Source organism: Cololabis saira, chromosome 21 (genome assembly GCF_033807715.1).
Source record: "Cololabis saira isolate AMF1-May2022 chromosome 21, fColSai1.1, whole genome shotgun sequence".
Taxonomy (NCBI): Eukaryota; Metazoa; Chordata; class Actinopteri; order Beloniformes; family Belonidae; genus Cololabis; species Cololabis saira.
In genome coordinates, this window is record NC_084607.1 from 850,001 (window position 1) to 870,824 (window position 20,824).

At 49.4% G+C, this 20,824-nt stretch overlaps 1 protein-coding gene across 1 annotated transcript in view; it reads left to right on the forward strand.

Moving 5' to 3' along the window:
• The window catches only part of LOC133422522 (caskin-2-like), a 48,523-nt gene that overhangs the window by 19,611 nt on the left and 8,088 nt on the right, over positions 1 to 20,824 (forward strand). The window contains 15 exon segments of the mRNA XM_061712548.1: positions 2,250 to 2,345; positions 2,436 to 2,566; positions 5,551 to 5,659; positions 6,182 to 6,290; positions 7,351 to 7,445; positions 9,476 to 9,593; positions 10,086 to 10,217; positions 12,272 to 12,412; positions 13,935 to 14,065; positions 14,256 to 14,307; positions 14,890 to 14,987; positions 16,424 to 16,534; positions 16,614 to 16,715; positions 17,438 to 17,576; positions 19,381 to 20,281. Coding sequence (XP_061568532.1) covers positions 2,250 to 2,345; positions 2,436 to 2,566; positions 5,551 to 5,659; positions 6,182 to 6,290; positions 7,351 to 7,445; positions 9,476 to 9,593; positions 10,086 to 10,217; positions 12,272 to 12,412; positions 13,935 to 14,065; positions 14,256 to 14,307; positions 14,890 to 14,987; positions 16,424 to 16,534; positions 16,614 to 16,715; positions 17,438 to 17,576; positions 19,381 to 20,281 — 2,465 coding nt within the window.

Genomic DNA, 20,824 nt, shown 5'->3' on the forward strand with positions numbered 1-20,824 from the left:
ACGGCCACTACACCACGGTGAGTCCTGGTGGCCCAGTACGGCCACTACACCACGGTGAGTCCTGGCCCAGTACGGCCACTACACCACGGTGAGTCCTGGTGGCCCAGTACGGCCACTACACCACGGTGAGTCCTGGCCCAGTACGGCCACTACACCACGGTGAGTCCTGGCCCAGTACGGCCACTACACCACGGTGAGTCCTGGTGGCCCAGTACGGCCACTACACCACGGTGAGTCCTGGTGGCCCAGTATGGCCACTACACCACGGTGAGTCCTGGCCCAGTACGGCCACTACACCACGGTGAGTCCTGGCCCAGTACGGCCACTACACCACGGTGAGTCCTGGCCCAGTACGGCCACTACACCACGGTGAGTCCTGGCCCAGTACGGCCACTACACCACGGTGAGTCCTGGCCCAGTACGGCCACTACACCACGGTGAGTCCTGGTGGCCCAGTACGGCCACTACACCACGGTGAGTCCTGGTGGCCCAGTACGGCCACTACACCACGGTGAGTCCTGGTGGCCCAGTACGGCCACTACACCACGGTGAGTCCTGGTGGCCCAGTACGGCCACTACACCACGGTGAGTCCTGGTGGCCCAGTACGGCCACTACACCACGGTGAGTCCTGGCCCAGTACGGCCACTACACCACGGTGAGTCCTGGTGGCCCAGTACGGCCACTACACCACGGTGAGTCCTGGCCCAGTACGGCCACTAGACCACGGTGAGTCCTGGCCCAGTACGGCCCCTACACCACGGTGAGTCCTGGTGGCCCAGTACGGCCACTACACCACGGTGAGTCCTGGTGGCCCAGTACGGCCACTACACCACGGTGAGTCCTGGTGGCCCAGTACGGCCACTACACCACGGTGAGTCCTGGTGGCCCAGTACGGCCACTACACCACGGTGAGTCCTGGTGGCCCAGTACGGCCACTACACCACGGTGAGTCCTGGTGGCCCAGTACGGCCACTACACCACGGTGAGTCCTGGCCCAGTACGGCCACTACACCACGGTGAGTCCTGGTGGCCCAGTACGGCCACTACACCACGGTGAGTCCTGGTGGCCCAGTACGGCCACTACACCACCGTGAGTCCTGGCGGCCCAGTACGGCCACTACACCACGGTGAGTCCTGGTGGCCCAGTACGGCCACTACACCACGGTGAGTCCTGGCCCAGTACGGCCACTACACCACGGTGAGTCCTGGTGGCCCAGTACGGCCACTACACCACGGTGAGTCCTGGCCCTGTACGGCCACTACACCACGGTGAGTCCTGGTGGCCCAGTACGGCCACTACACCACCGTGAGTCCTGGCGGCCCAGTACGGCCACTACACCACGGTGAGTCCTGGTGGCCCAGTACGGCCACTACACCACGGTGAGTCCTGGCCCTTGGGACTGGGCCGAGCGGCCTTGGACAGACGGAATCCTGGTGCGTCCAGGACCACCCAGGACGCGACCCCTCGGTCCCTCTGTTGCAGTCGGAGATGTCTGTCTGGTCCAGGCCAGTTCTGTCTGGTTCTGTCTAGTCCAGTCCAGCCCGGTCTAGTCCGGTCCTGCCCGTCCTAACCCCTTGTTAAGTTCCTAAATCAACATACATAAATTAATAACTTAGGAAAGACACAGAGACTGTGGAATGATCTCTAAGTGCGCTTCTGCAGAAGGGATGCAAAGTCGGAGCCCTGCAGAGCAACATGGCTCTCTGGCTCTCGACGAAATGCTTGCTGGCTCCTCCTTTGCATCAGCTATTTATTGAGAAACTGACAGGAACATGACCATTTTAAGACAACCAATGGTGGACAGTGGATGGACAATGGGAGGAAACAAACAGATAAACAGGACATTTCAGTTTAGGGAGTGGCTGTTGTAACTGGTAACATGTGGTAAGCATGTCTAAAACACAGTCAGCTCCTAAGCTGACCTAATAAATCTGATTCTAATAGTTTCATAAGGACAAACTAGTTCAAAAAGGTTGATTAACCTCACACCCCTCTGTCCCGTTCTGGTTCTGGTTCTGACCCGGTTCTGGTTCTGTGTCAGTCGGAGATGCTGCTGCAGCACCAGTTCTGACCTGGTTCTGACCTGGTTCTGACCTGGTTCTGTTTCTGGTTCTGACCTGGTTCTGGTTCTGGTTCTGACCCGGTTCTGGTTCTGTTTCAGTCGGAGATGCTGCTGCAGCACCAGTTCTGACCTGGTTCTGGTTCTGACCTGGTTCTGGTTCTGACCCGGTTCTGGTTCTGTTTCAGTCGGAGATGCTGCTGCAGCACCAGTCCAATCCCTGTCTGGTCAACAAGGCCAAGAAGACTCCTCTGGACCTGGCCTGCGAGTTCGGCCGCGCCAAGGTGGGTTCTGGTTCTGGTTCTGGTTCTGGTTCTGGCCCGGTTCTGACCCGGTTCTGACCTGGTTCTGGTTCTGACCCGTCTCCCCCCCAGGTGGCCCAGCTGCTGCTGAGCAGCAACATGGCTGCGTCTCTGCTGGAGGGCGACAGGAAGGAGCCGTCGGACTCGGGCTTCACCACGCCGCTGCACCTGGCGGCCCGGAACGGACACAAGGACGTCATCACGTGAGTCCGGTTCTGGTTCTGGTTCTGGTTCTGGGTCTGGGTCTGGTTCTGGACCTTTTTCCGCACTCGGCCTCAGTCACTTTTCTCAGTCAAAAGTGTTACTGTGGCAACGCTAGACGCTAAAATTCGGACGCTTGTTGCTCGGCCGAACTTTATCGTAGAGACATTGTTCAAATTTACAAACGTTCAGCCTGATTGGCTCTAACGGACCCTACAACTTCATCACGCTAATTAGGGCCCGAGCACCTTCAGTGCGAAGGCCCTATTGTATCTGTAGGAATTTTTTTTTTTTCTTTCTTTCTTCTGACGAAAGGAAGGCCTTTTTGCCCCCCTAAACGTGCCCAAAAAGTCACCAAATTTTGGCCTTCAGCCTTCAGGCCTGGCGAAAAATGTGATATTTAATGGTTTACATTAATGGGCGTGGCCTAACGGCTCAACAGCGCCCCCTAGAAAACTTTGTGCCTCAAGCCCCACAATACGGTTTGACGTACATGCACGAAAATCGCTACACACCTGTATCATGTCACAACTTAAAGAAAAGTCTCTTGGCGACATGGCCCAAACCCAACAGGATGTCGGCCATTTTGAAATAATCGTGTCACTTTGGCGCAATTTATGCCATTCCTTCGGCAGTTAATACGGCCCGAACCGTAACGTGCACCCAGGTGTGTTATACATCAAAATGTGCGTCTCCATCCTGCGACAACACACATTACTTTTCTTTTTCAAAAGCGTTACCGTGGCGACGCTAGACGCCAAAAAGCGCGCCCACCCTTCATCTGGTTGGTTCAGACAGAAAAAACTTTGCGCCTCAAGCCCCATAATACGCTTTGACGTACATGAACGAAAATCGGTACACACCTGTATCATGTCGCAACTTAAAGAAAAGTCTCTTGGCGCCATGGCCGAAACCGAACAGGAAGTCGGCCATTTTGAACATTCTGAATTAATCGCGTAATTTTGGAGCAATATGAGCCATTCCTTGGAGAATTAATACGGCCCGAACCGTAACGTGCACCCAGATGTGTTATACATCAAAATGTGCGTCTCCATCCTGCGACTACACGCATTACTTTTCTCTTTCAAAAGTGTTACCGTGGCGACGCTAGACGCCAACAAGCGCACCCCCCCTTCATCTGATTGGTCCATATTTGATAGTTCCCCAAAAGGCACCAAATTTTGCATGCAAGCCAGACTTGGCGATAAATTTGATATTTAATGGTTTGCATTAATGGGCGTGGCAAAATGGCTCAACAGCGCCCCCTTGAAAACTTTGTGCCTCAAGCCCCACAATACGGTTTGACGTACATGCACGAAAATCGGTACACACCTGTATCATGTCCCAACGTAAAGAAAAGTCTCTTGGAGCCATGGCCAAAACCGAACAGGGTGTCGGCCATTTTGAATAAATTGTGTCATTTTGGCGAAATTTATGCCATTCCTTCGGCAGTTAATTCAGCCCGAACCGTAACGTGCACCCAGGTGTGTTATACATCAAAATGTGCGTCTACATCCTGCGACACCATGCATTACTTTTCTCTTTCAAAAGTGTTACCGTGGCGACGCTAGACGCCAAAAGGCGCGCCCCCCTTCATCTGATTGGTCCATATTTGATAGTTCGCCAAAAGTCACCAAATTTTGCATGCAAGCCAGACTTGGCGATAAATTTGATATTTCATGATTTGCATTAATGGGCGTGGCCTAACGGCTCAACAGCGCCCCCTAGAATACTTTTATCTGCCATAACTTTTGAATGGTTTGACATAGGAAGTCGTGGGTGGTGTCATGGGACTCTGTAATGAGTCCTTAAGCTTCGTTGGCCTTAATTAGCCCCGCCCCTTCTTCTGATTGGTCGTCCCTTTTTCTGCTATAACTTTTGAATGGTTTGACATAGGAAGTCGTGGGTGGTGTCATTTCTGATATGCTTATGGGGGGTGGTGGCCGTGAGTGCGAGGGCCCGTTCATCGCTGCTTGCAGCTTTAATTATTACTGTTTTTGCGATATTTAACTTTCAATTAAAAAAAAAAAAATCCTTTTTATTTTGGACGCTTGTTGCTAGGCAACGGTTTATCGTACAGACATCATTACAACATTGACAAACCCGGGACGTGTTGTACTACAACATATTTTAGTCTCATCATGCTAGCTATTACGGTGTTTGAGATATTCAACTATGCTCATTTTGATGCTAACGGAAGTTTGGACGCTAGTTGCTCGGCAACACGATATCGTAGAGACTTTGATCCAACGTTAAAAGACTCGGGACGATGAGGACAACGACATACTGAGGTCTCGTTACGCTGGTGTTTACAACTACAGAGATAGTGAAGCCAAACTGTCCCATTCTATCCTGTATGTACCGTATTGTCCCGAATATAAGACCACCCTCTTTTTCAAGACTTTGAGTTTGAAAAAAGACTTTTTGAACACCAGATTCAATTTTATATAGAAAATAATTAGGGGTACATCTGAAACAAATGAAAGCCTGTTATTTTGCCTCATTCGATTCATTATGTTGAAGTTTGCATCATAACTTCTCCTCAGCTGCCGGTTCACCTGCCGAACTTCACCCACTTTTCTCCAGATTGTCGCTACTATTTTTTATTTTTCTTCTTTGGCTTTGTCCTGGGGAGTTTAGTTCAGTATTAGCTTTAAAGATATCTGGCGCCATCTAGTGGTGTGAATGGATATAACGTCTAGACCCCGAATGTAAGACGACCCCCACTTTTTCAGTCTGATTTCAATGTAAAAAACACCGTCTTATATTCAGGACAATACGGTATTATTATTTACGGTTTGTGGCTCGGGGGTTGTAATCTGCCCATGTCTGGCGTAGCGGGTCCTGGACCTGCCCGGTGCTGGTTCTATCCCCTGACCCGGTTCTATCCCCTGACCCGGTTCTATCCCCTGACCCGGTTCTGTCCCCTGACCCGGTTCTGTCCCTGACCCAGTCCTGCTCCCTGACCCGGTTCTGTTGTGTCCAGGCTGCTGCTGAAGGCCGGCATCGACGTGAACAGAACCACCAGGTCCGGGACGGCTCTGCACGAGGCCTCGCTGTACGGGAAGACGGAGGTGGTGAAGCTGCTGCTGGAGGTGAGTGAGGAAACTGGACCAGAACCAGAACCAGGACCTGGTACTGGTCCTGGTCCTGGTCCACACTGCAAAAACTCAAAATCTTAACAAGAATATTTGTCTTATTTCTAGTTAAAATGTCTCATTTTTAGTAAAAATAATCTCATTACACTTAAAACAAGATTCATCACTGGAAAAAACAACTATTTTCACCTGTTTCAAGTAGATTTTCACTTAAAATAAGTAGAAAAATCTGCCAGTGGAACAAGATTCTTTTGCTTGTAATGAGAAGATAAATCTTGTTCCACTGGCAGATTTTTCTACTTATTTCAAGTGAAAATTTACTTGAAACAGGTGAAAATTGTCAAATAACAAGTTATTTTTATAATAATCTTTATAATAAGACAAATATTCCTGGTCAGATTGTGTAAGGTCTAAGGTCTAAACCCCTCCAGGTCCAGGTCCTGGTTCTGGTCCAGGTCCTGGTCCAGAACCAGTTCCAGGTCCAGAACCAGAACCAGTCCTAACCCCCTTTCCCTCCAGGCCGGCGTGGACGTGAACATCAGGAACTCCTACAACCAGTCAGCGCTGGACATCGTTAACCAGTTCACCACGTCGTCTGCTGGACGAGACATCAAGCAGCTGCTGAGAGGTAGGAACCAATCACAGACCAGAACCAGAACTAGAACTAGAACTAGAACCAGAACCAGGACCAGGACCAGAACCAGCTGCTGAGAGGTAGGAACCAGAACCAGAACCAGAACCAGGACCAGGACCAGAACCAGAACCAGAACCAGAACTAGAACTAGAACTAGAACCAGAACCAGAACCAGAACTAGAACTAGAACTAGAACCACGGTCCAATCAGGAACCAGAACCAGCCTCTGACCAGGAACTCTCAGTAGACGGCCGAAAATGGCAAAAAAACACTTTGGGTATTCGGTGGAATAAGTGGGAAAAAACCGAACAATTAATAACGGCGTTGTAAAATAAGGAAATAGACTGGCCGCTCCGTAACGGTTGAACCACAAACATAAATCGTTGGCCAACCAAAAAGTAACCCCATAAGAATTTTACCAACATTCACCAGCAGGTGGAACCAAAACAACATAATGCTGGAAATTAAAACATGTTCAGTTTTTTATGTTCAATAAATATTTTCTACCTTGTAATTTTGTAAAAGATTTTTTTCTTTGAAAAGCCTAAATCAAATTTATTTGATTTATGCAATGGTGAAAAAATTGGCAAAATAAATGAAAAACTGTGAAGAACCATGTTCGGTATTGTTCGGTATTCGGCCAAGTGTTTATTAATATTTTCGGTTTCGGTTTCGGCCACAAATGTTCATTTGGGTGAATCACTCGTGCAGGAGCTTTTATTCTGTCCTGATTGTTGAGGAGCTGCAGCTGGGAGAGCAGGTGAAGGAGTGAGTGACGAGGTGGGCGTGGCTAACGGGGTGGGCGTGGTTAACGAGGTGGGCGTGGCTAGCTCTAGGTCTAAAGGTCTAAAGTTCCTTTAGTAGATGTTCTGAACTTTCTAAAGGTCTAAAGTTCTAAAGGTCTAAAGTTCCTCCAGTAGATGTTCTGAACATCTAAAGTTCTAAAGTTGTCGTTTTTCCTCCAGTAGATGTTCTGAACTTTCTAAAGTTCTAAAGTTCCTCCAGTAGATGTTCTGAACTTTCTAAAGTTCTAAAGTTGTCGTTTTTCCTCCAGACGCCACCGGGTTCCTGCAGGTCCGAGCTCTGAAGGATTACTGGAACCTCCACGACCCGACGGCGCTGAACATCCGGGCCGGAGACGTCATCATGGTGAGAAATAATCTTCTAATATTTACTGTTTCTGTTTGGTAATGTTGCTGCTGTTTTTAACCATCTTCCATTAAGCCTTTTAGTTTTAGTCACTTCTACATGTACGGAGTATTAGGGCTTGGAGAAAAATAAAGATAATATTTTAGAGTAAGATTTTTTTTTTCATTGTGCAAAAAGGGAAAAAATGTTGAGATTAATGTTGAAATAGAATTTCAAGAATAAAGTCGAACTTTTGTGAATAAAGTCCAAATTTCGCCTTTTTTCATGAAATCATGAAATTTTGCATTTTTTTGTCGACATTGTTCTACAACTTTATTCACGAAATTTCGACTTTATTCTCAAAGTGTATAATGAAAAAACAATTTTCCTCCTCTAAAATATTATTAAAATATTATACTGCCCCCCGCCCCCCTGCTGGAGCCCCGTCCTGGACTCCCTCCTCGTTAGCGTTAGCTCCTCGTTAGCGTTAGCTCCTCGTTAGCGTTAGCTCCTCGTTAGCCCCTCCAGGCTCTTCTTCCCCCTCAGCGGATCTTCCAGGATCTTCCAGGATTTTCCAGGATCTTCCAGGATCTTCCAGGATCTTCCAGGATCTTCCAGGTCACTGCTAACTTCATCTTAGCGGTTCGTTTTCCTCCTGGAGTTGATTCAGTCTGACACTCGTGGAGGAACAAGCAGAACCGGACCTGACCTTTGACCCCCCCAGGGCCGGGCCGAGCCTCGATTACTGCCAATAATACTGATTATTGATCATTCACCACTATAAACTTATTTCATGTTCTTCCCTGTCATAATACACTTAAAGTTAAAGCTGCAGCAGCGATGAACGGATGAACAGATGAACGGGCCCTCACGTGCAATTTTCACCAATAAAGGTCAAGGACTCAAAACCGAGTCCGATGACACCACCATGACTCTTTATGTCAAACTATTTAAAAGTTATGGCAGAAAGTAGGAACTATCAAATATGAACCAATCAGATGAAGGGTGGGCGCGCTTTTTGCCGTCTATCGTCGCCACGGTAACACTTTTGACTGAGAAAAGTAATGCGTGTGGTCGCAGGATGGAGACGCACATTTTAATGTATAACACACCTGGGTGCACGTTACGGTTCGGGCTGTATTAACGGCCGAGCTAATGGCATAACTTTCGCCAAAATTACACGATTAATTCAAAATGGCCGACTTCCTGTTGGGTTTGGGCCATGGCTCCAAGAGACTTTTCTTTAAGTTGCGACATGATACAGGTGTATAGCGATTTTCGTGCATGTACGTCAAACCGTAGGCAGCTGCAGGCAGGTGGAAGCAGCAGCGGGATGACCAGAGGGCGGGGGGGGGGGCGGGAACACAGGCCAGAACGCAGCTCCCGAGGCTCAGGCCTGCAAACATGCACAAAAGAGAAAAAAGGGGAACAAGAAACTACAGGAACGATGGACAAAAATGATAGCTATGAGATACTTATAATAAATAAAAATGGTAATGGAGAAGAGAGGAAGGGAAGAGGAGAAGATGATCCAGCGGATCATGTCCCCCCTGCAGCATAAGCCTATAGCAGCATATCTACCACCAAGCTATATTTGAGACTAACTATTATAGTCTTGTTCTATAGCTGCAACTATGACTACTGACTCTAACACACTAAAGTTTACACTACCTAGAGATTTACCAACACCAGCTAGAGGTTTACTAAACACTAACTATAGGCTTTACTAAACAGAAAGGTTTTAAGTTTAGTTTTAAAGGTGGAGGTGGTGTCAGCCTCCTTAACCCAGATTGGAAGTTGGTTCCATAGTAATGGTGCCTGATAGCAGAACGCCCGCCCTCCAAATCTACATTTAGATACTCTAGGAACTACGAGTAAACCTGCTCTCTGAGAACGGAGAGCTCTGCCAGGAACATAAGGCTCTATCAGGTCTTTGAGAGACCAGGAGCTAAGCCGTTTTGGGCTTTATGTGCAAGTAATCACATTTTTGTGTTGGTGTTTTCGTGTCTTTGTTGCTAATAAAGACGCGTCTCGCGCCCGTTGCCCCCCAGGTCCTGGAGCAGCACCTGGACGGACGCTGGAAGGGCCACATCCACGACAGCCAGCGGGGGACGGACCGGGTCGGATTCTTCCCCCCGACCGTCGTGGAGGTGATCAGTCGGAGAAACGGTGAGTTTCAGTCGCAGAAACGGTGAGTTTCAGTCGCAGAAACGGTGAGTTTCAGTCACAGAAACGGTGAGTTTCAGTCGGAGAAACGGTGAGTTTCAGTCGTAGAAACGGTGAGTTTCAGTCGTAGAAACGGTGAGTTTCAGTCGCAGAAACGGTGAGTTTCAGTCGTGAGTTTCAGTTGTGAGTTTCAGTCGCAGAAACGGTGAGTTTCAGTCGTGAGTTTCAGTCGTGAGTTTCAGTCGCAGAAACGGTGAGTTTCAGTCGCAGAAACGGTGAGTTTCCCCCCCAACGGGGCCTTGGGGGCCCGCAGGATGGATGGAAGTAAACCCGGGAAGATAAGGTTGGTTCCACCACTAACATGCCAGATCAATAACTTCCCAGAAATGCTTGCACCATTTCATGCTCCTCCCTCCCTCATCCCTCCATCCATCAGTAACCTCTAACCCCCCCCCCCCCTACTGACCTCTGACCTCTAACCCCCTCTCCCTCCAGGGGGCGCTCTCTCCCGCCACGCCTCCCTGCCCACCCAGCCGCCCAGAGCCCCGCCCCCCTCCTGCCTAAGCTCCGCCCCCCACACCGACGACCCCTACAGCCTGTACGCTAACGGGCTAGCCGCCGCCGCAGGTACAAGTGCACACACACACACACACACACACACTCACACACACACACACACACACACACACACACACACACACACACACACACACACAGCAGGAAGGAACAGCAGGAACGTAGGCTGCCATGGCTGCCATAATTAGAGCCGAGCTGGCAACCCAGATGCCGAAACAATACTGACTTGGTGATTGGGAGATAGGCGGAGGGTGGAGCTTCAGAAACAATACTGACTTGGTGATTGGGAGATAGGTGGAGGGTGGAGCTTCAGAAACAATACTGACTTGGTGATTGGGAGATAGGTGGAGGGTGGAGCTTCAGAAACAATACTGACTTGGTGATTGGGAGATAGGTGGAGGGTGGAGCTTCAGAAACAATACTGACTTGGTGATTGGGAGATAGGTGGAGGGTGGAGCTTCAGAAACAATACTGACTTGGTGATTGGGAGATAGGTGGAGGGTGGAGCTTCAGAAACAATACTGACTTGGTGATTGGGAGATAGGTGGAGGGTGGAGCTTCAGAAACAATACTGACTTGGTGATTGGGAGATAGGTGGAGGGTGGAGCTTCAGAAACAATACTGACTTGGTGATTGGGAGATAGGTGGAGGGTGGAGCTTCAGAAACAATACTGACTTGGTGATTGGGAGATAGGTGGAGGGTGGAGCTTCAGAAACAATACTGACTTGGTGATTGGGAGATAGGTGGAGGGTGGAGCTTCAACATAAACATCAGTTGAGGGCTGCAACTCCTCTTTTTAAACTGGAATATCCTGGCTTGAGTGCTGTTGTCAGTGACATAAGTATTTGAAATGAACATGATTTTTAAATGTCTGTTGACATATCGGGGTCATTTTATGATTCGTTTTATTATTGCTCTTACATACAGCTCCTTTAAAGCTTGAGTTTTTCAACCTTCCTGCGGGACGGAGTTCAAGGTTCAAGGTTCTGCTCAGCCGTCACTAGTTTCCGTCGTCTTTCTGCTGCCAACTCCACCCATCCATATTTGGTCATATGGTTGCTAAGCAACACGGCCCATGTTTGTGTGGTTGCTAAGCAACACGTCCACCAGGAGGCAGTGACGAGTCAACAACTATTTTGTTTTTTAGTCGGAGAAATCAAACAGCCGTTGATGAAGTTGATGAGAATTAAGTTCCTCTTCATCAGTTCATGACGCCGACTTTCCTTCCTGTTTACTCCCTGTTTCCTGTTTAACCGGTTGACTCTCCGTCGCCCCCTGGCTGTTGGCGGTTAGTCCTGCGTTCCTCCGTAGTCTAGAGCAGTGGTTTCCAACCTTTGTTCCTTGTTCCTACTTGTGTCTAACACCAGCCGGCCCCCCGACCCGTACGTACTAGCACCAAAATAGTAAAGTTATTCGTTACAAGTCTCTAATTGAAAAAATGAACATTAATTATGTTTTTTTGATACATTTCTCTTTGGTTTACCCTGTACTTTGTTTTTCTCACCTTTCTTCTGTGTCACCAATGTATAAAATACGCACAAAGAATAATTGCAAGGACATACAAATATTTCTGAAAACATTTTTTTACATTAACAACCTGTCGGATTAGTAGTATGATTAAATTTTTAATAATGATTTATAATAATATTTTTAAGTTTTTATCCTGATAAATAACTTAGTATTTTAAAATGACCAAAAAATATTTCTAAGTGAGTTTATACAGACTTGGATTACAGTATTCCATCAGGTGTGTTATTATGATTTTTTTTATTTATTTAACATGTGCAAATATAATTTTTACAACTGCATAATTTCAAAGCAGATAAAGTTTCGCCCCCCCAGAGATCTGTGCCCGGACCCCAGGGGGGGACACACTGGTCTAGACAACGAACTAAGAGGCTCCGCCTCCCCCTGCCGCCGCAAACGCTATTGTCGCGACCGCTAGTGCCGCGACCGCTAGTGCCGCGACCGCTAGTGCCGCGACCGCTAGTGCCGCAACGGTTAGCGCCGCCGTGACCGTTAGCGACGCCGTGACCACTAGCGCCGCCACAACCACCAGCACCGCCCCCTGCAGACCAGACTCCGCCCTCTCTGTGTGTGATAGGTCCGTCCTCCGGGTCCGGGTTCGAGTCCGGGTTCGAGTCCCCGTCCGGGTCCGGATCCTGGTCTGAGTCCGGGTCTGGGTCCGGGTTCGAGTCCAGGTGTCCCTTCCAGGACATCTGGGTCCTGCGGGACTCGTGTCAGGGTAAGACCCCGCCCAGAACCGCCCCCCCTCCGCCGGTCCTGCTACACCGCTCTGAGCCAGAACCAGAACCAGAACACACCAGGACCTGGACCCAGGACCACCAGGGAGACCCGGGGGTCCAGGACGGGGACTACTGGGACGGTTTGACCCGGTCCAGGTCCTGGTGTGGGGGGTTCATTTAGTTGCTGCATCGTTTGCTTCGGCTGGCTGCTGCCGCGGGGGGGGGGCCTGTCACTACCTGATTTGAGTCACACATGCGCAGTCGCGTCCAACATCGTCGGCCATCTTGGAAAGCAAAATACGGCAACACCACTTGGACAAACTACATACATAAAAATAAATGGAAAAAAAGGCAAACCCTCCATAGTATGTTTTAAAAACGAAATAAAAAATATATAACATCTATTAAGGTACTATCAAAAGAAAATCAGTCTATAAATGATTTATGTGAAAGCATGTTAAAGTCTCTTGCTCTTTAATTTACAATCTTGCTACGCTTAAACACTTTTGTTAAAAATGTCAACCCCTGTGATTAATTTATTTTGTGATTATTTTATTTTATTTTTAAAAATGTATAGATATACTTATTCGCTTGTGTGTTGTGAACTTGTTATGTTTCAGTTGCAAACAAATGTTTCCTCAAAGGAATTTTGTACTTTTGATATGATATAAAGTTTATTATGAAAAAAAAAAAAAAAAACTACTCACAATAAGTTATGGATATTGTGAGTCTAAATTTTTGGGGTAATATTAAACTAATGAAAATGGTGTTTTGTTCTCATTCATCATTAGTAATATCAAAGGCAACTTTTACTTATTTCATTAAAATTCAGACCAAATAGGAAAAGCAATCATGTAAATAATAATATCCCTAACTTATTGTGTGTAGTGTGTATCAAAACAAGTGTGTGTAACTGTAGTTTGTCCAAGTGCTGTTGCCGTATTTTGCTTTCCAAGATGGCCGACGATGTTGGACGCGACTGCGCATGTGTGACTCAGATAGGGTAGCGACTCAAATCAGGTAGTGACAGGGGGGGTTAGCGGCACCGCGGGAGGTGCAGCTAGCCGCTAACCTCCCCGCGGCGCTGCTAACCCCCGCCACCTCGGCCTGGACCGCAGGGTCAGCCGGGACCAGCATGTTTACGGGCCGTTGGACCAGAACCTGCTGCTTGGCCGTAACGCTGCCACTTCCTGTCTGGCCGCTCTGCATCCTGTTTTTTTAAGGCGACTTTTTCGCATGAGATTATTATGTAGATCAAGAAACTACTCAATTTTTAGTATGTACAAAATTAATTTACAAGTCTACTTAATCTTTGCATTTAAAGTAACTTCTCTGCTCCCAGTCTTGCCACCAATATGGCGGCGTCGTTGACGTCCGGCTCAGCGCTCGATGTCTACGTGTAAATGTTTATGGTCCGGCCGCTGTGCATGGAGGACGCTCTGCATCCGCTAGCGCTACCGCTGACCCCCCGTGACCCCATGACCCCCATCGTGACCTCTGACCTTGTTGTTGTCGTTGCAGCCGGCGACCGCAGCAGCGTTAGCAGCACCGGCAGCGCCGCTAGCATCCGCAGCACCCGCAGCGCCGGCAGCGGCCAGAGCACCGAGAGCAGCAGCAGCACCGCCGTCACCGGAGCCGCGCTAGCGCTAGCGGTAGGTCGCCACGGCAACCACCACACAAGCCCCGGCAACCACCACACACATTTTGACTTATTCTCAAAATTTAGACTTTTTTCGCGAAATTTCGACTTTTTTCTCGAAATTTTCGCCGTTTTTTCGACATTTCGACTTTTGTCTAGAAATGTTTCTGGATTTTTCTCATCACTGCTGTTGTTTTGTGCAGACGGCGCCCCCTGCTGCCGACGCCGACCCGGGACCCCCGGACCCCCCCGGAGGTTCGTTCCACCTATTTGATTTGATTAATTATTTTTTTTTTTTTTTTACAGTTCATTTATTTTATTTATATATTGATTAATTATTAATTTTATTAAATTAATTTTAGTTATATATTTTTGGATTTATCACCTTTTTTCTTTATTAGATAAATTAGGAACGTTTCCTTGTTTAAAACGAAGCAGCAGTTTGTCCTTCAAAATAAAAGTCCCTGAACCCTGAACTCCCAGCATGCATCAGCCCAGTCTCCCAGCATGCATCAGTCTCCCAGCATGCATCAGTCTCCCAGCATGCATCAGTCTCCCAGCATGCATCAGTCTCCCAGCATGCATCAGCCCAGTCTCCCAGCATGCTTCAGTCTCCCAGCATGCATCAGTCTCCCAGCATGCATCAGTCTCCCAGCATGCTTTAGTCTCCCAGCATGCATCAGTCTCCCAGCATGCATCAGACTCCCAGCATGCATCAGTCTCCCAGCATGCATCAGTCTCCCAGCATGCATCAGACTCCCAGCATGCATCAGTCTCCCAGCATGCATCAGTCTCCCAGCATGCATCAGGACTGACGTGTCTGTCCTTGTCCTGCAGGGTTGACGCCGCGCCGCCAGCCCGTCTCGCTGCAGCGATCAGAACCAGCTAGCTTCTCCCAGCAGTTCATCCGACCCCAGCAGCTGCTGGAGGGGAAGGTGAGTTCAGGATCCAGCTAGCAGCTAGTTCAAGCTAGCTCCAGGATCCAGCTAGCACCTAGCTCCAGCTAGCACCTAGCTCCAGCTAGCACCTAGCTCCAGCCAGCGGCTAGTTCAAGCTAGCTCCAGCTAGCAGCTAGCTCCAGGTAGCTCCAGCTAGCACCTAGCTCCAGCTAGCGGCAAGTTCAAGCTAGCTCCAGCTAGCGGATAACTCCAGGTAGCTCCAGCTAGCAGCTAGTTCAAGCTAGCTCCAGCTAGCGGCTAACTCCAGGTAGCTCCAGCTAGCAGCTAGCTCCAGGTACCTCCAGATAGCAGCTAGCTCCAGCTAGCAGCTAGCTACAGCTAGCAGCAGCTCCAGGTTTAATTGTTTAACTGTTGAATTAGCATCCCCATTAGCTCCAGCATGACTGCAGCTATCCTTCCTGGGGTCGCCAACATTTTATATATAATACATTTCCACTTTTAGTCCCCCGAAGCCGGCCCCTCGTACCCCGAGGGCGACCCCCCCAAACTGTCTCGCCGAAACCCAACAGGAAGTCGGCCATTTTCAATTAATGGTGTAATTTTGGAGCAATTTATGCCATTCCTTCGACAGTTAATTCAGCCCGAACCGTAACGTGCACCCAGGTGTGTTATACATCAAAATGTGCGTCTCCATCCTGCGACTACACGCATTACTTTTCTCTTTGAAAAGTGTTACCGTGGCGACGCTAGACGCCAAAAAGTGCGCCCCCCCTTCATCTGATTGGTCCATATTTGATAGTTCCCCAAAAGTCACCAAATTTTACATGCAAGCCAGGCCTGGCGATAAATTTGATATTTCATGGTTTGAATTAATGGGCGTGGCCTAACGGCTCAACAGCGCCCCCTAGAAAACTTTTATCTGCCATAACTTTTGAATGGTTTGACATAGGAATCAGCATCACCCACGACTCTCTATCAAACCATTCAAAAGTTATGGCAGAGAAAAGTATTCTAGGGGGCGCTGTTGAGCCGTTAGGCCACGCCCATTAATGCAAACCATGAAATATCAAATTTATCGCCAGGCCTGGCTTGGTGATAAACATCAGACTCGGTATTGAGTCCTTGACCATAATTGGTGAAAATTAGCCCCGCCCCTTCTTCTGATTGGTTGTTCCTTTTTTCTGCTATAACTTTTGAATGGTTTGACATAGAGAGTCGTGGGTGGTGTCATTTCTGATATGCTTATGGGGGCGGTGGCCGTGAGTGCGAGGGCCCGTTCATCGCTGCTTGCAGCTTTAATTGATTTTGCTTTTGCAATAAATTTAAGTTTTTCCCAACTCCTGCAGTTCACTTCATTCACAACATTCAGAGAAGTGAGAACCAAACACCAACCAAAGTTTCTGTGTCTCCAGGACGGAGAGGCCTTTTATAATAAATGAATCTAGTAGGTAAATACATGTAAATGTTTCCAGGACGGGGAGGCGATCCACCAGTGGCTGAGTGAGTTCCAGCTGCAGCAGTACACGGAGAACTTCCTCAGGGCTGGATATGATGTTCTGACCATCAGCAGGATGACGCCTGAGGTGAGTTCTGGTTCTGGTTCTGGTTCTGGTTCTGGTTCTGGTCTAAGTTAAAGTCTTACCTGAACCTGTCTCTCTCTAGGACCTGACGGCCGTGGGCGTCACCAAACCCGGACACCGGAAGAAAATCTCCATGGAGATCGGCCAGCTGGAGCTCCCTGATTGGCTGCCGGAGTTCATCCCCGTAAGTTAGCGCTACGCTAACGCTAACGCCCCCTGACTCCGCCTGGTCGGAATTCTCAAAATAATAGTTCAAATTGTGACTTTTTTCTCAACATTTCAACTTTACTCAGAAAAATTTGGACTTTTTTCCCGACATTTTGACTTTAATCTCAACATTTTGACTTTTTTCGCAAAATTGTATTTCAACTTTATTCTCGAAATTTCACCTTTTTTCTCAACATCTCAACTTTATTCACAAAATTTTAACTTTTTTCTTGACATTTCGCCTTTTTTCTCAAAATTGTACTTCAACATTAATTTCGACATTTCAACTTTTCTCAACATTTCAACTTTATTCATGAAATTTTGACTTTTTTCTCAACATTTCCACTTTACTGACCGGTTTAGACCAGTTTAGACCGGTTTATCTCTGAATCCTGACCGGTTTAGACCGGTTTATCTGTTAATCCTGACCGGTTCAGACCGGTTTAGACCGGTTTAGACCGGTTTAGACCGGTTTATCTCTGAATCCTGACTGGTTTAGACCGGTTTATCTCTGAATCCTGACCGGTTTAGACCGGTTTAGACCGGTTTAGACCGGTTTATCTCTGAATCCTGACTGGTTTAGACCGGTTCAGACCGGTTCAGACCGGTTTATCTGTTAATCCTGACCGGTCTAGACCGGTTTAGACCGGTTCAGACCGGTTTAGACCGGTTTATCTGACCGCTGCGTCTCTCCGGCAGGCCGACCTCAGCGAGTGGCTCGGAGCGATCGGACTCCCCCAGTACCAGCAGCAGCTAACGGAGAACGGCTACGACTCCATTAGCATCGTCAAGGACCTGAGCTGGGAGGACCTGCAGGAGATCGGCATCACGCGGCTGGGTAAGAACCGGGTCCTGGGGGTCTGGGTCTGGGTCTGGGTCTGGTTCTGGGGGTCTGGGTCTGGGTCTGGGTCTGGTTCTGGGGGGGGGGACTGGTTCCTGGGAGGACCTGCAGGAGATCGGCATCACGCGGCTGGGTAAGAACCGGTTCCTGGGGGTCTGGGTCTGGGTCTGGGTCTGGTTCTGGGGGTCTGGGTCTGGGTCTGGGTCTGGTTCTGGGGGGGGGGACTGGTTCCTGGGAGGACCTGCAGGAGATCGGCATCACGCGGCTGGGTAAGAACCGGTTCCTGGGGGTCTGGGTCTGGGTCTGGGTCTGGTTCTGGGGGTCTGGGTCTGGGTCTGGGTCTGGTTCTGGGGGGGGGGACTGGTTCCTGGGAGGACCTGCAGGAGATCGGCATCACGCGGCTGGGTAAGAACCGGTTCCTGGGGGTCTGGGTCTGGGTCTGGGTCTGGTTCTGGGGGTCTGGGTCTGGGTCTGGGTCTGGTTCTGGGGGGGGGGGCTGGTTCTGGTAAGAACCGGGTCCTGGGGGTCTGGGTCTGGGTCTGGAGGGGGGTCTGGGTCTGGTTCTGGAGGGGGGGCTGGTTCTGGTAAGAACCGGTTCCTGGGGGTCTGGGTCTGGTTCTGGGGGGAGGGGGGGGATTCCTGGGAGGACCTGCAGGAGATCGGCATCACGCGGCTGGGTAGGACCAATGTTTGTTGACGATATTTAGTCCGAATTTTGGTTTACGACGATTTTTAGTCCGAATTTTTGTTGACTATATTTTTAGGCAGCACGGTGGCTTAGTGGTTAGCACTGTTGCCTCACAGCAAGAAGGTCCCCGGTTCGACTCCCAGGCCCGGCAAGGGGCCTTTCTGTGTGGAGTTTGCATGTTCTCCCCGTGCTTGCGTGGGTTTTCTCCGGGTACTCCGGCTTCCTCCCACAGTCCAAAAACATGCATATTAGGTTAATTGATGATTCTAAATTGTCCGTAGGTGTGAGCGTGAGTGTGGTTGTGAGCATGGTTTGTGTGTCTATATGTGGCCCTGTGATGGACTGGTGACCTGTCCAGGGTGTAACCCCTGCCTCTCACCTAAAATGAGCTGGGATAGGCTCCAGCAGACCCCCGTGACCCCGCAAGGGATAAAGCGGGTAAGATAATGAATGAATGAATGAATGAATATATTTAGTGTGAATTTTCGTTGACGATATTTAGTCTGAATTTTTGTTTATGACAATATTTTGTTTGAATTTTGGTTGACAACGATATTTAGTCTGAATTTTGGTTAACGATGATATTTAGTCAGAATTTTTCGTTGACGATATTTAGTCATACTTTTCCTTGATGACGATATTTAGTCAGAATTTTCGTTGACGATATTTAGTCCAAATTTTCCTTGACGATATTTAGTCTGAATTTTGTCTGTGCTCTCATGGAGACAGACGGGCGAGGGAACGAGCAGAAAGAAAGACCGGGATTAATTCAAAGAGGAATGAGTGTAAACATGATCGCAGAATTATTAAATTAAAAATCGGAATAAACCAGCCATTTACTTCGGAATTAAGTTTAATTCGGAATGGCCATTTTCATTTGGAATTAGGTGTTTACATGGTCATTTTTACTCATTTAAGTCGGATTTCATTTTAATTCTGAATTAAAGAGGGATTAAACTTCCCTCCTAGCTGGCTCGCCAAGTGCATTCCAGGCGCAGCATTTCAACACTTTTGAGTAAATATCAGTAATATGCGTTAATTTGGACGTAGCCACACGGCACTTCCTGCCGTTGGGAGGGGGAGTTGTTACTGACGGTTCCCGTTTCTCCGCAGGTCACCAGAAGAAGCTGATGCTAGCGGTGAAGAAGCTGTGCGACGTCCACCGCGCCGCCGTCCTGCAGGGGGAGTCGGGCACCGGCACGCTGCGGCGTAAAGCCCCCGGGGCCCCCGTAGGGGCCGCCGTGGGGCCCCCTGGGGCCCTGCACCTGGTGGCCATCGAGGCCGGCGACGGCGACGGCTCGGCGCCGCACACGCCCAAGATGCTGAGCTTCCAGGACAGCGAGCTGAGCACCGAGCTGCAGACGGCCATGGCCGGCCCCTACGGGCCCCCCGGGGCCCCCGAGGCCCCCGCAGGGGCCCGGTTCAGCCCCCGCGGCTGGTCCCAGGACGGCCACACGTTAGCCTCCGTTAGCCCCCGCGGCTGGTCCCAGGACGGCCCAGACACTCGGGAGAGGAACCTCCCGGAGGGCCGGGACCCGCGCCCGCTGAAGCAGGTGCCGCTGGGAACCGCCACCGTGTTCAAGTACCCGGCGGTCGCCGCTAAACCCGCGCCGCCGCTGTCCGGCTCGCCGCGCGGCTTCAGCTACCTCCACGCCCGCTGCGGCTCCGCGGAGCCGGCCGCGCCGCCCAAACGGCGCTGCCAGAGCGCGACGCGCTACGCCCTCTCCGACGGCGAGCCCGACGAGGACGACGACGACGAGCTGGCCGTGCCGCCGGGCAACGTGCCGTCGTACGCCACGCTGAGCCGCCGGCCCGGCCGCGGCCCCGAGAAGGGCGGCGGCGCGGTGGGACGCAGCCAGTCCTTCGCGGTGCGCGCCCGGAGGAAGGGGCCGCCGCCGCCCCCGCCCAAGCGGCTAAGCTCGGTTAGCAGCACCACCAGCGGCGAGCTGAGCGACGGCAGCACCTCCTCGTCCTCTGGCGCCGGCGTGGTGACCGACAGCCCCGGCAGCGTGAGGTAGGAATGATATTTTACCGTTCACGATAAACCGTCAAAAAAATTCCCCACGGTAAGAATTTGTATCTCACGGTAAAAATTATAAATTCCCGTTGATGACGTTTTTTTTAAATTCAAGATCTTTTTATTGTAATTTTCACAAAGTAAAAAAGGTGAAATGCTGCATGTCAATTACAAATATTTTGAGTAGGCATGGGCATGTTAATCATAGCATACACCAGTGTACAGAATATAAAAAACAATTAAACAGTATGAAAAAATATAAAATAGTAACAAAAACAAACTACAGACCAAACTAATCCCTCCCCTGTCACTGCCAGATTACTAATCACAATATGAGGTCATTCTAACATCAAAAGCCTGCACTAGGAATACAAAAGAAATATGAAGTATAGTTCACAGGGTCTGGAATGCTTCTAGAAAAGGTCCCCACACTTTCTGGAACTTATTTGATTTCTGAAGCGAGTATCTAATTTTCTCCAGTTTTAAGCAGGACATGATGTCTTCCAGCCATTGTGCACGAGTAGGAGGGAAGGGATCCTT